This window comes from Ambystoma mexicanum, chromosome 2q, assembly GCF_040938575.1.
Source record: "Ambystoma mexicanum isolate Mex_15411 chromosome 2q, UKY_AmexF1_1, whole genome shotgun sequence".
NCBI lineage: Eukaryota > Metazoa > Chordata > Amphibia > Caudata > Ambystomatidae > Ambystoma > Ambystoma mexicanum.
In genome coordinates this window covers 195,363,652-195,379,722 of record NC_090924.1, presented here as the reverse complement: position 1 = coordinate 195,379,722, position 16,071 = coordinate 195,363,652, and the positions used below count along the sequence as shown (strand labels likewise).

At 47.4% G+C, this 16,071-nt stretch overlaps 1 protein-coding gene across 2 annotated transcripts in view; it reads left to right on the top strand.

The window, feature by feature from the left end:
- Positions 1-16,071, top strand: part of ABCC1 (ATP binding cassette subfamily C member 1 (ABCC1 blood group)) — a 2,255,476-nt gene that overhangs the window by 583,560 nt on the left and 1,655,845 nt on the right. For both annotated transcript variants that reach the window (XM_069647115.1, XM_069647114.1), the window contains exon 10: positions 11,276-11,437. In XM_069647115.1, the coding sequence (XP_069503216.1) occupies positions 11,276-11,437 (162 nt within the window). The remainder of the gene's footprint in view (positions 1-11,275; positions 11,438-16,071) is intronic.

Genomic DNA, 16,071 nt, shown 5'->3' with positions numbered 1-16,071 from the left:
ATTGGTGTGGGGGAACAGAGAAGGATAGAACAAGTGAAGAATAGGAAGGTGGGAGAGTGAGAAGGGAGTGGGGATTTAAGGAGTTAGAAGAGGGAGAGAGGGGGGATGAGAGAATAATCAGATCTTCAAGGAGGAGAGTGGAGAAGGGATTTAAGGAATGTGCGAAATGAGGGAAGGGTATTGGAAGAGCGGATTGAGAGAGGGAGTGCGTTCCAGTGAAGAGGAGCGAGGAGTTGGAAGGAGCGGAACCTGGAAGAAGCACAAGGGGAAGGAGGTACAGTGAGGAGGAAACGGTCAGCAGAACGAAGAGAGCGTGAGGGGGAGTAAAAGGTGAGAAGGGAGGAGAGATAAGGAGGAGCAAGACCATGTAAGGATTTAAAAACAAGGCAGAGAAAACAGAATTTTAACTGAAAGTGGAAAGGTAGCCAACGAAGAATTATAAGAAAGCAAATAGGAAATTGCCATCACGGCTCAGGGCACACTCCATCAGAGTGGTGATGTTAATTGGCATTGCAAAGGGGGTGGCACTGATCACAATCTGCTAGGTGGCAATGTGTCCCCTCTGCAAACCATTGCAGAGACGCTCAAAATCAGCTAAGCAGTGAATAGCTGGAAATTGAGCATCTGCCCATGGAGAGACCTCCATTATTATTTTCAAACTAAAATTGTTTGACTCACAGAGAAGCAATCCTGCTTTGTAGTTTTGTGTTGCATTTACATATTTTGGTCCAACACCATAAAGATCCCTTTTTGATTACATCAGTCTTGCCCTCATAGTTATCCTACTTCGCTTTGTAACAATTTCCATCTTGGTGATTTTGCTTTGCTGTGCGATTACAAGGCTATTTTCCGACTGAGTCTTGGGGCTCACTCTGCTTTTTGTCCATTATGCTTACCATGTCTGATTTGAACATTCCCTATACCGCCTGCTCCGCAAAACCACCTTACGCAAATAATTCTCATGCGCTGCTGGACACTTGTTAATGTAAACATTTACTGACTTCTTGGGCAGATGTTTAGATGGATGTATGTGTTCCCTTAAAATAAAGTGTGTAGTAAGATTGAGATTGTTACTGCCCAATACTGATTGCCTCCATTTTGGATGTCACCCATTTGATCCCTCTTCCTACAAAGATCACATCTAGATTGATCTATGTATTTTAGGCCAGCAAGACACATTTGCTGTCCTGTTGGGGCATCTTGTTGGCTGCGTTTGGGACATGGATGAAATGAAACTATCCTAATTTCTGCGACGATTCACCAGGTATTGTCAATTCTTCTCAGGGGGGAGCCCTTTACCAAGAGGCTAGGGAGGTGGGGGCACTACCCAATAGTCGCTCTAGGGGTGGTTTAATGTGGGAGGACCTCAAGGGGAGGAAATCCCCCTGTGGGTACAAAGACGATCATCTAGGGTACAGCCTGTTGAAAAGTCACTCCCCAACCTTTCCTAAATTCCCCCATCCCAAACCACTTCCTTGTGAGTATACCAATGCATTGTAGTACATGGGATACAGTGTGATGAATCCAATGGCTTTGAGGGAGGATCAAATGAGAGGAGACAACTACCGGGTAGATGTTATGACTTCATTGGACGAGACGCGGAATCTCCCTCATTCCCATGAGGCAGACTCTAATACCCAAGAACCTGTTCCATAAGGAAATCCCTTTATACCCATGTCAGCTGCTTGTTCGTCGTTATAGAAGAAGTAAAGAAACCTCTTATTTTTCTGGTCAGACACCCTACAAATACACAAAGTTCTAGAGGATTGGGTCCTCTGACGTATTCCATATCTATGACAGTAATCACCCGGAAAATCTTCCTGCGTCGATGACTTCGAAACGCTGTCCTTGAGGTGCTCCGTCGAGCCGACGTCACCGGATGTTATAAGTAGGACGCACGACGCCCGTAGCCTCAGTTCCGTTTTTTGTGCGAACGTGTTAGCTTCGGCGATCTCGGCGCGCCTCGATTCTACTGAATCCTGTTATTTCAGTTCTTCGAACCCGTTTCTTCGTTGCTACTTGTAAGCATGATGCCTTCAGCTTCTTCCACCCTGAGGTCTGGGTTTAAGTAGTGTCTGGTGTGTGGGTCCAAAATGTCACTAACGGATACGCACAACGCTTGCCTTTGGTGCCTCGGGGAGGACCATGATACGGACGACTGTGTCGACTGCCAATCGCTCACATCGAAGGCCTTGCAGGAGTATAAGAAGAAGCTGTCGGTCGGTGGGGTGGCCAAGCCCCGGAAGTCACGTTCCACTGGTCTTTCGACAGATGAATCGAGGGGCGACTCTCCGCAGCGTCGTCGTGAGTCTGGGGTTCTTGGTCGGGGAGTCGGTCCCGCCATTCCTCTGCCTCGTCAAGGCACTCCAGGAAGCGCCGTCACAGGTCGCCTTCCCCGTCCTCTTCCGAGGACTGTGTCCGTCGGCGGGTTGTATGTCCCAACAAGCATTCCACTCCTGAGGAATGGGATTCCTTCCGAAAGGAGATGTTGGCGATTTATCAATCGCAGGGCTCCGGTCCGTCCGCGCCATCTGAGGTCGCAAGTCGTGGCCGTGCTAGAGACACCGCTCGTCCGCCTTCGGGCTCGAGCAGTCGTCGCGACCACTGGGCACCTTCGAGGTCCCGGTCGGGCAAGGATGGTCGCTCTAGGCATGTCCGTTCCAGGTCCCGGTCCTCGACGCCCTTGAGACCGCGAGAACCTGTGTAGTCTTTGAGGAAGACTCTGACGCTGGAGGCGCCGAGGTCGTCGACGGACTCTCTCGAGTCCCCACCTCTGAGGAAGTCGTCGACACCATCGGCGCCCAGGCTGTCGAGACACGCTCGGGGCTCCGCCCTCGAGGCCTGTGTCAAAGCTGTCGACACCGATTCCATCAAAGCCTTTCGAGGCGGCTTTGTCGGGGATGCCTCGTGGTACGGGGGAACCCCCCTGAAAGGCTCGGGCTAAGGCAAAACATTTCTTTGTTCCTTTTTCAGTTCCCTCTTTCCAGCCTCTGGATTATATTTCTAAGGTGGATGAGGGGTCTGAGGCAGGGGAGGTTCCTGCAGAGGTTCCTGATGGCCTCCTTTCTGGTCAAAGCCAGCTTGAGGACCTGCGCCAGTCATTGCATGACGCCAGTGGGCTCGACACCTCTCCGGAGGTGGAATTTGGTAGGCCTGAGCCTGGCACGCATGCCGACTCTTATCGGCACCTGATGTCGAGGGTCACGGATTACCTGGGGTGGTCTGCCCCCCCCCCCCCCCCCCCCCCCCCTGGGGATTTTCAGCAGGATGATCTGGCTGATATCCTCGGCCATGGTCCCCCAACTGACACGTTACTGCCATTCCATATGGCCTTGCAGAGAAGGGTGGCTGCAGCTTGGACTTCTCCGGAGAGTCTCCCGGCAATGAGCAAGCCCTTGCCGAAGAAATATCGCCCAGCAAGTGGCGACCCCTGCTACTTGACCAGGCACCCTACTCCGGAGAGTTTGGTGGTGCAGGCGGCTACGACCCCAGCTAAGCAGGCGTCGTACCCTACCATCCCTCCTGATGGGGACGACAAACGTTTTGACGGCTGGGCGAAGAAGGTATTTTCTTCTGGGGGTATGGCGCTTCAGGCTGCCAACTCTATTTGTGCCTTGTCTCGTTTCACGCACACTCTGTGGAACTGTATTTCCCTAGCGGCTGATCATATTCCCGAAGGGGAGGAACGGGATGGTTTCCTTGCTATTGTGCAGGATGGCAAGGATGCCATGTTTGAGTCTGTTCAGTCGGTCTGGACATGGTTGATTGCGTCAGCCGGTCCATGGCGGCGAGCACCGTAATACGCAGGTTTGCGTGGTTGCGGAAGTCGGGGGGTTTGCTCCTGATGTGCAAGCCCGGCTCCTCAACATGCCCTTTGATGGTGACCATCTTTTTGGCAGCAAGGCTGACGAGAGCCTTGAGAGGTTGCAGACCTCCAAAGCTGCAGCGAAGTCGTTGGGCGCTGCAGTTCGCCAACCTCTGTCTTTTTGTCCTAGGGGACACCAATGGAGGGGAGGTTCCTTTCAATATTACTCGTCCTTTAGTAATTCGAGAGGAGCTGCAAGTCAAAGGGGCAACCGTAGGAGTGCCAGAGGTGGAAAACAAGTTACTCGAGGTGCCAAGGCCGCGCAAGCAGTTGCCTCTTTGCTCTCAGGCACTACCGCACCCGCTTCAGCTCAGTCATGAGGCCCATGCTTCTCCCCGTTGGGGGAAGGCTGGCGCAGCATCTTTTGGAATGGCGTGCCATTACTTCAGATGTGTGGGTTCTGGAGATCATAGCCCACGGCTACTGTCTTCCTTTCCGGCAGAGGCCTCACGACAATCCACCAGGGAATCTCTCTTTGAAGAGTCCGGATCCGCTCCTTGCGCATGAAATTCAATCCCTGCTGGAGAAAGGCGCCATAGAACTGGTGCCTGTAGCAGAGAGGAACAAGGGATGGTATTCCCCTTATTTTTTGATTTCTAAGAAAGACTGGGGATTGAGACCCATCATGGACTTGCGCGGTTTGAACAAGCTCCTCAGGAAGGATGAACTGCCGAGATCGAAATTTCCTGCTGGATGGCTCGGAAGACCCCATATCAATCTGTTGGAGCAGAGAGCCGTCAGGCTTGCCCTGAAGGCTTTTCTGCCGACTGTGCGAGGGAAGAATGTCCTGATTCTGACGGACAACACAGTGGCCATGCACTACCTCAACAAAGGGGGGGGGGCAGGGTCACTTCCTCCGTGCAGGGAGGCGATGCAGCTCTGGTTCTGAGCAGTTCATCTGGCCGGAGTCAAAAACGAGACGGCGGACGCTCTAAGCAGGAAGAGCGCGATCTCTCACGAGTGGGAGTTGGCTCGGGAGATTCTCCTGGAGATCTTTGCCCTTTTGGGGACCCCTCAAGTGGATCTCTTTGCCTCCAGTGTCAACCGGAAGTGCGAAAGATTCTGTTCGCAGGAATTTCCTCCAAGAGGAGCCTTAGTAGATGTGTTCGTAGTGGATTGGTCCTTCCCACTGCTGTATGCGTTTGCTCCAGTCCCCGTCATCCCGCAAGTGCTGTGGAGGCTAGGGCGGTTCGGTTCCCGGATGATCCTCATTGCTCCAGCATGGGCCCGGGGGACGTGGTACCCGGACCTTCTCGACTTGTCCATCTGCCCTGCACGTCGTCTTCGCCCTCCCGTGAGAGCAGATCGTCTCGGAAGGGGTCAGGTTCTCCATCCAGAGGTCAGATCCCTCAACTTTCACGCTTGGCTTCTGAAAAGTTGAGGTATAAGGATTGGGACCTCCCTGAAGACGTGATGGAGGTGTTGCTTTCGGCCAGACGGCCGGCATCAAAGTCCCTGTACCGTTGCCGTTGGAGAAAGTTCTGCGACTGGTGCAAGGTTAAGAATGTGGATCCTTTTTCATGTGACATTCCGGTGGTTCTGTCTTTTTTACTTTCTTTATCCCACAGGGGCTTGCAAGTGGGTACCATTAAAGATTACCTGGCGGCGCTGTCCATATTTAAGCGCTCGTCTGAGGAGTGTTCTTCTTTTAAAATTCCTTTAATTTCTCAGTTTCTGAAAGGGCTCACTAATGTGTTCCCTCCGTCTCCTGTCCAGGTGCCCGGTTGGGATTTGAACCTTGTTCTGAAATTCCTTACGGGTGCTCCGGTTGAGCCTTTGCATTCTTGTCCTTTGAGACTGTTGACCCTGAAAACTGTATTTTTAGTTGCGGTCACTTCCGCTCGCAGAGTGAGTGAGTTACAGGCACTTTCAGTTAAGCCACCATTCACTGTGTTTCATAAGGACAGGGTTGTCCTTAGAGTCCGTCCTTTTTTTCTTCCGAAGGTGGTGGCGGAATTTCATTTAAGCCAGAAGGTTATTCTTCCGGCATTTTATCCTCCTCTGCATCCTGGTAAGGAAGAGGGAGAGGCTCCATAGGCTGGATCCTAGGAGAGCTTTGAGTTTCTACATTTCACGCATGTCCCGGGTCAGAGTGGACGATCGGCTCTTTATTGGTTATGCTGGAAGGCGTTTGGGACAAGCTGTGACTAAGCAGACTTTGTCTAGATGGATTATCTTGGCAATTTCTGAATGTTACCGTCTGGCGGGTAAGGACCCTCCGGTTGGCTTACTGGCCCATTCTACTAGGGGTATGGCTGCCTCTACTGCCCTGCAGAGGGGTGTTCCTATTCGTAACATCTGTGATGCAGCCACTTGGGCTTCAGCCCATACTTTGTACGTCACTACTCCCTAGATTCTATCCATGGGCAGGATCTGGCCTTTAGCAAGGCAGTCCTTTACTCTGCAATTTGATTGGGCATTCTAAATTTGTATATTCTAAATTCCTTTCCCTCCTTCTGACGTTGGTACTGCTTTGGGAGTCTCTCATAGATATGGAATACGTCAGAGGACCCAATCCCCTCGAAGAACCAGTTACTTGCTTACCTGGTAACGTTCTTTCGATGGGATGGTCCGACGACGTATTCCATATCGCTCCCTCCCTGCCTACCCCACTACAGAATTCCTTATGTGATTGCAGCTTACGCTTCCGCAAGGCTTTCTGTGGTCATACTGGCAGAAGATCGGTGCGCCACGTTCTGGGGAAAAAACTACAACTGAGGCTACGCGCATTGTGCGTCCTACTTATAACATCCGGTGATGTCGGCTTGACTGAGGCCCTCGAGGACAGCGCATCGATTAGACGCAAGGGCGGCTTTTCAGTTATTGTCATCCTGGCACAGACAGATCCTTAGTTTTGTTTTTTAGGTAGGGGAACTACTCTTTAGCATAGGGACAGATGCATTTTCCCAACCCTTTTTCATTTAAATAAATATCTTTGACAAAAACATGACAACCCTGTGGCCGGCTCTCATTTCTGACCCCTCACACCAGCCAACACAGAGTACTAGGACGAAGAAGAGCCCAGAAGGCATAAAGATTACTGACTGTGCTAGTACTGGCACGAGGTGGCCCCCGAGGAGGCATGAAGTTCAACATGTCAAAAGAAATAAAGGACTTTTAACAATCTGCCAGGGTGGGACTGGCAACAATGTGTAAGACGATGGACTAAAGAACTGATCATACACAGCCAGTACAGGCAACGGGTGTGGAAACCATCCAGAGCAGGAGTTTCAAATCCTGTCAACTGACCGGAGATCTGGAAGAGCGGAGGACACTGGGGAATTGCTGATGGAGTTCTCTGTGGGTCCAGCTGGAGCAGAACCAGAGTACAAAGTGGGAAAAGAGAATCAAACAGTACAGCAGATCATGGAGCCGTCGCAGTGCTGCGGAAGCAGAGGATAGAAACCTATGACGAGCCGGGGAGACTCAATGCAGACCCAGGAACCCTTGATTGTGTACCGAAGTCCCAAAGAAGGTAACTGGAGGTATATGAGACCCAGAGGCGACACGGGTGGTAGCGAGGCAGGCTTGAGCAGCTTTCTGCTGGCCCAGTAGTAACAACCAAACTATTGGAAAGAGTGGATTTAGCATCCCACGAGAACTTCCTCGTTGAAGTAGCAGCAATAACCCCACTGACCACCAGAGAAGGGTCTGGGACCCCAACACAGTGAACTGAGCATCCGAGGAGAGCATCCTCGTTGCAAAGTCCCCTGAAACCCTTAGAGGCTTTGGGACTTTGCCAATACTGTGAGAGAGTGGCACAATAAATGTGAAGTTCAAAGATACAGAAAATAACTCTCAAACACCAGGAGAAGGGAGTCATTCTACTGGTGAAGAAACTGAAGCCCTTTGAATATACTTGATGCCAGGGGGACGGAGTCATTCCCTTTGGCTTTGTTGTGTACTATATTGGAGTGTGTGGACCAATACCAGGAGAATGGAGTCATTCTGCTGGTCCCTAAGGTTGAGTTGTATAAAGGTTTTGTTGGAACCACAAGCCAGGGGAAGGGAGTTTTGTATTTTTTAGGAATACCGCCTGAATACCAATATAAGGGAATAATTCTCCTGATGAAGGAGCTTTCTGTTGGATTATTTAGTTGTGGTGTAAGGTGTCGAAGTAGGTTGTCACACAGGATGGTGTATTTGGATTTAAACTTAAATTTTTACAGATCCTTTAGTATTGATTTGAGGCAGGGAACTCCCTCTTAGAAGATGGGGATAGGGAGGTTTTTTGTTGTACTATAAATAGGTTTTTAGCAAACAATATGCCACCTTTTGTTTCTGCTTCCTTCTTCGACACCCTTCCATATCTCATACTAATATTCTGGTCATTGGGTCGAAGCACCTTTCAAACAAAACAGGAATTGTTTTCTCTTCTTCCTTTTATTTGGATCAGTTTAGCGGTGCTGTGAAACTTATTATGAATTCACCATTGAGGATGCTTGCAGGCTTTTTTTCCAACTGTGAATCCATCTCCAGGCAGAGAATATGGGGTTATGGATTTCTTGTGAATTGTATGTTGTTAAAACTTGCATGCATTTTAGCTTTTCAGGATACTATTGTAAATCAAGTCCTTCTAGTCCAAATGTAGGTGTTTGTCTCATTACAGATCGCAGGAAACCACTTTCTGAAGCTCCATTGCCTTTTACTGTACTCCCTGTCAGGGTCTTGGTGTCCTCTCTAAGATCCTGTGTATAAAATATAAATGTTAACATAGTTATCAGATGTTGCGTAATTGCGCATTTGAATAGCTCCTTATATACCATTAATATGATCTCAAAGCGCTGTGGGTTGAACGCCCTCGGGACCCGTAGCCCAGGTCATTGGAGAGAGTAGGGTGGTAAATAGGGCTTGAATGCACTCTGTATGTGTGTAGCCGGTGCAGTTTGCATGGTGTGTAGCTGCATTCTATTGCTAGGGGTGGTTGTGTGAGATCAGTAGAATGTGTTCAGCAATGCTATGACTTCGAGGTCAGCATTCTGGTGGTGGGTGGAGCTTGACAATGAGATTGTGTGCAGCTAGGCTGATTTGTCTTGCAGTATTGCTAGTTCTAAAGACTTGTTGGTGTTCATGGAGGTGTATTGGTCTGTGTGCAGCTAGGCCGAATTGATCAAGGGTTATAGCTGCATATTATTGTTTGCTGGTGTAGAGGAGAGAGTGAGCAGATCAGTATGTGTAAGTGCCTGTGCAGATTGGTGGGAGACCCCTATTCCTGACCCTGATTAGCATCTATTCTAGAGGTTCGGAGACTTGGCTCTTCTGAGACAATTCTGTCTGTTGCAGAGTTTGTTCTGATTACCCTGCTTGAGGTGGTCTTTCCCTGCTTTGCAGTGTCATCCATGTTGAGTTGCCCTCGTCCTATTTATTATGTTAAGCGAATTGCAGGTCTATGGCCGTCCCTGTGTCTCGTTGAGTCTGCCATTATTTATTGAAGGATAGCTTATTGTTGTGCAATTACATCCAGTTCTGTTCATTCAGACCTACAAATACTAACTAGATTTGATGACTGGTGTTCAGTGGACCCAAGGACCAGCAACGGCTACAATGGTCATCCCTGTGTCTTGTTGGGTCTGCAGATTGCTAATAGGAGGACATCTTCTCAGTGTGCATTTACTACAGTTCTGTTCTATCGGACATACAAGTACTTCCTAGGTACAAAGACTGGTACTCTGTGAGCCTGAAGGTCAAGCAACAGAATAGGCTGTGATGTTAGTGGTGTGTCTGACTGGCGTTGTTATATGCAGAGGAAGTTAGTGTTCCTGATCTGTTGTGTGTTAGTGTTGATGATAAGCGGCTGCACCTCAAGGTCACTTGCAGGAGTTTGCCTTGCCACATTTCTCACCTGCTTCAGGTCGTATTCCCTTGAGGTGGAGCAATCGGTCTGTTTCTGAAGCTCGGTTATAAGTGCTAGTGGGCCCGTTTTCCAGTTGTCGGGTAAATCTTTAGACCGGGAGGATGGGTATTCCTGCCATAGTTTATGGTTTGGATGTGGAATTATATTGCATCATTGTCCTTTCTGAGAGTGAAGAGTGCTGAAGAGCCCATCTGATTGGAGGGATTAGCGCATATCTGCAAGAGACAAAGAGCAAGTCCAACCAAGCATGGGTGATGCTGCTCCCCGTGTGAAGGAGTTCATGGCATCAATTCGTAGGCAGATCAGTGTAATCTGACTTGATCAGAGACCACCTTGTATGCCAGGTGGATGTCCTGATTTGGTCCAGTCATAATGTTTAAAAGATAAGTGCTATTAGGCTCTGGGATGATAGTTTTCCACATTAATTCCCATATAAGTAAGATTAATACGCGTAAACAAGGGCAGGCCCAGTCTTATTGTTTAAATATAAGTGCTATTAAGCTCTGGGTTTGTAGATCTGCGCATTCATTCACAGATGGCTAAAATGTGTGGAAAATCACACTGAGATTTTCCAGCCAGGTCTCGAGTCTGTAGAGCAAAAATTGTTGTGGTCCAGTCCTCTACATAATTGGTAGAAAGGGACACCCCTTCGCTTTGTGGCACTGAGGCCATGGAAGTAGCTGCTCTTACAGTTGCTAAAGCCAGTGTTATGAACTTTCTCTTTTGAAGTTTCTCTTCCACCAATTGTACACATTTGCAACATATGCTTTACAAATATAATAAACCTCCCATGTTGTCTGCTATCACATATTTGTTTTACTTTATCCCTTGTAATTGCCACCATGTTAATTTGGTCAAATGCTCTACTTTCTCAAATTCTTTTTAGAGTATGACGACAAATGGGGAAATTAGGTACATAATACTGACCGTTCTAAACCTTACAAACGTTTTAGTGCATGGCTACCATTGCAAACCACACTAGTAGCTATACAGTTTTAAAAAAGAAATGGGGCCTCATTACGAGCATGCTGGTCTGGTAACAACGGTGCCGGTAAGCCTACTGGCACCGTTGTTACCGGACCGGCACACTCTGAGTCTGTGTGTGGCTGCCGTCCCGCCCGCTAGGTCTGACCTGGCGGGCGTAACGGCAGCCGCTCGCAGACCTTCACAGAGGCACCGGCACCGTTATTTACGGTGCCTCCGTGTTCCCCATTCCCATTGAGTCCTAGTGGACTCACTGGGAATACCATTTTTCCTGTGCCTGACTTCCCGGACTGACGGGGTTAGAACCCCCCCACTGTTACCAGCAAGCCAGGTGTTGGAAGAATTCACGAGTCCGGCAGCAGCCTGCCAGTTTTACCGGCACGGCTACTGCCGGACTCGTAATGCGGCCCATAATGTCCTAAATGGTGAAAATATAAGGCTTGATTGTTTTATCTCTGATTTAATTTAGCACAAATACATTAACAAAAACATTGTGTGTAAATGCTGAACTTCTACATGTTGTGACCTTTTCTGATTACCTATTCTTTTCCCAACCCCTTGCCTCTGTTTAGGCATTGGTCATTACAAACTCTGCACGAAAAACCTCTACCATTGGCGAGATTGTGAATCTAATGTCAGTGGATGCTCAGAGATTCATGGATTTAGCCACCTACATAAATATGATTTGGTCTGCCCCACTTCAAGTCATCCTAGCGTTATATTTGCTTTGGCAGGTAAGAATATTCATGCTTTCATTCGTGTTGGAATTATTACAAAAATAATGCTGCTTTAGGGAAATCTATGAACAGACTTTGGAGACAGCAGCACTAATTGGGCGTGATTTGCTACTGCAGCCATTCATATTCCATTACTATTGCACCGTAAGGTGCCTCTGAAAATAAGAGCATTGAATCTGCTTTCTAGGGCAGAATGTACAAGCAGCCAACATTTTATTGCAGTGCTGGAGCCCTGACTCCTAGATGAGTGTTCTAGTCTATAATTTCCAGTCTCCCTTGGTTGCTTGTCTCCAGTGTACTGTTGATGGATTTCTCAAAGGGGGTAAAGGTTTGGTGTGGCGGTGGGTAGAAGAGATACCAATGACCTAATTTAAACCTATCTCCGAATCTCTTATGCATTCACTCGCCCTTTGTGGCTTAAAGTGATTACATTCAGAGTTCAATCTGGAGCATGGGTCTGCATGAACTATCTTTAAACAACTGGCTAACCTTGGGGACAACAAGCTTATTGGGTTTGGGTTTTAAATCTGTCTCTCCAACACCTAAATTAGATGGCCCGATTCCTTGGATTTCTATTGCATCTGAAAAAATCCTCAAGGCATTTGGTTGGCAATGTGTATTAATAGTGGCCTTTGTGCTTTTTTTTTGCCCATTGCTTCCGCTGATGTTACACTGGGGAAACAATGTGTGGTATTTCCTTATCTGATGGTGCTTTCATGTTTTTTTACTTAATTGAATCCTATTTTGTTTCAAGACCCATCTAACTTTTCTTTGTAAAGTTTAATGTTGATACAAAAGCTCTTCCAACCCTTTTCCGCTAGTGATCCATAAAGATGCCTCAACAGTAAGGGGTTGAAAAGTATTGGGTTACTCTAGAGCCGGGGTCTGCAACCTTTGGCTCTCCAGGTGTTTTGGACTAAATCCCATCAGTTGTATCCAGCCTACTCCATGGAGAGGGGTCATGGGTTTCAATCTAAAATATCTTGAGTCAATGGTTGTAAACCCCTGCACTATAACATGCAAGGTGTATTGGCTCTTACGAATCAAACATTTGGCAGATCTGATGCAGGGAAACCATGGAAATTTACCAATTGACTAATCAGCCTGACCTATGACTCACCAGACTAAATATTTGGGTATTTCGCTGTGCATTGGCACGGTCCTGCCTCAATTCTGGTTTATTTTGAAATCTCATAGTAAGAAGATGAATTTAAAGAACAAACCTAAAAAAAAATCCAACATCAATAATCTCAGTTAAACATAACACAAAGCAGAGCCAAGATGAAGTAAGCAGTTAAAAATAAAACTGCAGTGATTATATTGCTGGCCTATGTGCTTGATAATAACGTGCTGGCACGTTGAGGTCAAAACCTTTCTGGTTGCTTGTGGTCTTGCGCAGAAGGTAAATGTGACCAAGCAGTTGGGCCTGGGCCACTCCTTTTGGGGTGGGACTAAGCATGATTTTCATATGCTCTTTCCCCTTTTTGTAATGGCTTGGCAATAGGGGTGTCACGGTATTAGTTTTATGACGGTACAATAACCTTCTTGCCAAATGACGGTATATCATGGTTATCGTGGTATAGCAAGTGGAGTTTACTAATCTTAACAAATATTTTCTAAAAGATCATACATTGTCAGATTTATCATCACAAACAAAACCAGGCACCCAGGGCCAGAATTGGGCTTTTCAACATACTTTCCACTGAAATGCCACCCCTTGCTTCCACCAAACACAAACACACGTGTGGAGAGGAGGGGGGGGGGGGAGCAGAGCCCTGCTGCGACTGGCAAAGCGAACTGAATAACTTTTCTTAGGTTATCATTTTTAGGCTTTTAGCTCCCCCACTGGCTACTGGTGAAGATGAACATGGTGCCATCTTGATAACCTGCATGCCACAGATCAATGGAGTCTGATGGTAGTATACGCTTGTGCGCATTCTCTCTCTCTCTCTCTCTCTCTCTCTCTCTCTCACACTCACACTCACACTCACACTCACACTCACACTCACACTCACACTCTCACACACACACACTTCCGGGCCAAAAGGTGTTCAGTAATCATGGACATGTTACCCTTTGGTATGGCAGCAGGGAATACCCACAGAGATGAGTACATTTCGTAGTGTGACTTATTATATGTAAATTCAATGATAGAACCAGGGAAATCCCCCATTGTCATATGTTTAGAAAACATTATCCATTATAAATATATAAACCCCAAAGCCGCCAACCCAAAGTCCCGAGAGGATAGCTCAGCGGCAACGTGCGTGCATTGGAAGCAAGACGACACGAAGCAACACAGGTTCGATCCCCGGGTCCGCGCTTAGAAACCTCTGGGTGTTTAAGCGCGTTATAAATACGCAACTAAGACAAAAACAAATTCTTTAACAGCGCCTCGATGCCCACGGGCTGTGTGAGCGCTTTAAAAGAAAAATGTAAATTTAAAAAAAAAAGTAAACCCTTTTCCTTCTTGGCACTGTATTTATTCTTCCTATTGCTAACATACTGATTTTGTGTCAGGCACGTGTGGTTTATGGAATGGCATTAAAAACCTCTGAAACTACTTGGCAGACGGCACATCCAATAGTGCCTTACCAAGACTGCGCAGCACTTGCTTACTGCAGCTTTTCCAAATCAGATTGAAAAGCACACTTAACGGTATGAACGGTATACCGGTATAAACAATGTGACGGTTATTATTGTTCAATTAAGTGGTTCACGGTATCTTTAACGGTATACCGTAATACGGTTACATCCCTACTTGGCAATATGAAAAAAGGTGGTCTGTAGGATTGCTCAGAGAAATACCAGTGGTTGATTATTTCTAAACCTTTGAGCTATTGCCGCCTTTGTGGTACTTTAATCATTAGAGAATACATAATGCAGGTTCAAATAGTGCAACACTCATAACCCACCACAAACACAAGTGTTTCGATTTCCATTTTCTGATCCATAAAACTGGACCAAATTGTACATGTGTCCTAGTCTGGCTTTAACAAACAAAAGGTCTTTCTGTGCTGCCACACATGTCTTGGCCAAGCCTCTACCGCTGAGGCATCTTGGCCAACAGTCTTAAGGGTAAAAGCCTCATCAATTTGGATGTTATTTGTCAGTATAAACCACTGGAGCGAGGTTAGTAGAGTAGCTCCAAAAATCAGAGATGCCACACAACTGCCTCCCCAACTGCTACTAACGTATGTTATGTTATTTTGCATTTATATAGCGCCTTATATACACCATTGGTATGGTCTGAAGGCGCTGGTAGGTTGAACGCCCTTGGGAACCGAAGGTCAGTAGAGAGTAGGGAGAGTCAACAGCGCGTGTGCGCACCGGGTATGTGTGCAGCAGGTGTGTGGTATTCGTGAAAAAAGCTGCTTCTTAGTGGTAGGTGGGACGGTTGAGATCAGGGGTATGTGTTCGTTCTGGCAGGATTTATTCAAACCGACTGTGGCTGCGTTAGGCCTGAGGAGAACGCCTGGCTGGGGAGTGTGTAACCAGCAGTGATTACTTAGAATGATGGGGGGTGAGCGGGAGATGTTAGTATGAGAACAGTTATACTGAATGATGTCATAGTATCTCTGTGTTCTAGTTGAGTGGTGGTGTAAAGAAGAGCGTAAACGTGGGGTGTGATATGGTGGGTTACATGCTCTTTCAAACGTTACTTGCATTCCAGACCATACTATGTACGTCGCGCAGTTCTATGCGCTCCAGTCAGTTCTATGTACTTTTATACGTTCCATGCGTCCCCGTCTGTGCTACACACTCCGGTCTGCTCGACGCACTCATGCACTCCTGTCTGCCCCGTGCGCTCCTGTCTGCCCCATGCATGCACTCCTGTCTGCCCTACGCATGCAGTCCTGTTTGCCCCTGAATTTCGTATTCACCCACCCTACGCAGTCACCCGCTCCCCGCATTCACTCTCCCCCGCATTCACTCTCCCCCGTACTCGTGCTTTCTCAGCACTCATCCGCTCCCTGCACTCTCCAGCTCCCCTGCACTCATCTGTTCCCTCACTCATCAGCTCTCCTCATGTGGAATAATCCTCAGCCTATGTTGTTCACCTTGGGAGCAATCAATCAACTTCTTGGTTAAACATAAGTAACCAATACTAATTAGTAGTAATAGTGACATGCCTCTATTAACATACATTAGCTTAAAATACCTTTACAGAGACCTCCCACCCGTGCAAGCAAGCCCTAATTCCTGATCAGGGACGTACTTTCCCAAACTGGCTCCCACTTACTTATGGTTTACAGCAAGGAATCGGACTATGTGGGAGAAGAGGTCCGGCAAAGGACTGAAATTCAAATGCGCCCATGAATTAGTGCTTTAATAGTGCTGTGAACAGCATGCTCCTCTGGTGATCACAATGACGTAACAAGATTACTGCAACATTATTAATGCCAGAGCACCTTGTAAGAACTTGGTTTGTCTCAAGTGATTGCTATTTCTTTATTTTGTGTGTACTCTGCTAGCGACCATTTACTTGCTGTGTCCACTGCATTATTGGTTTGGGTGGCGGAATTATGTAAATTAAAAAGTAAAAAACAGGAAAGGTCTCTGGCTTGGCTCCCCATGCTGTCGATCATGTTGAATTGTAGGCATCCAGCTCCCCATGTCCCATATTTATT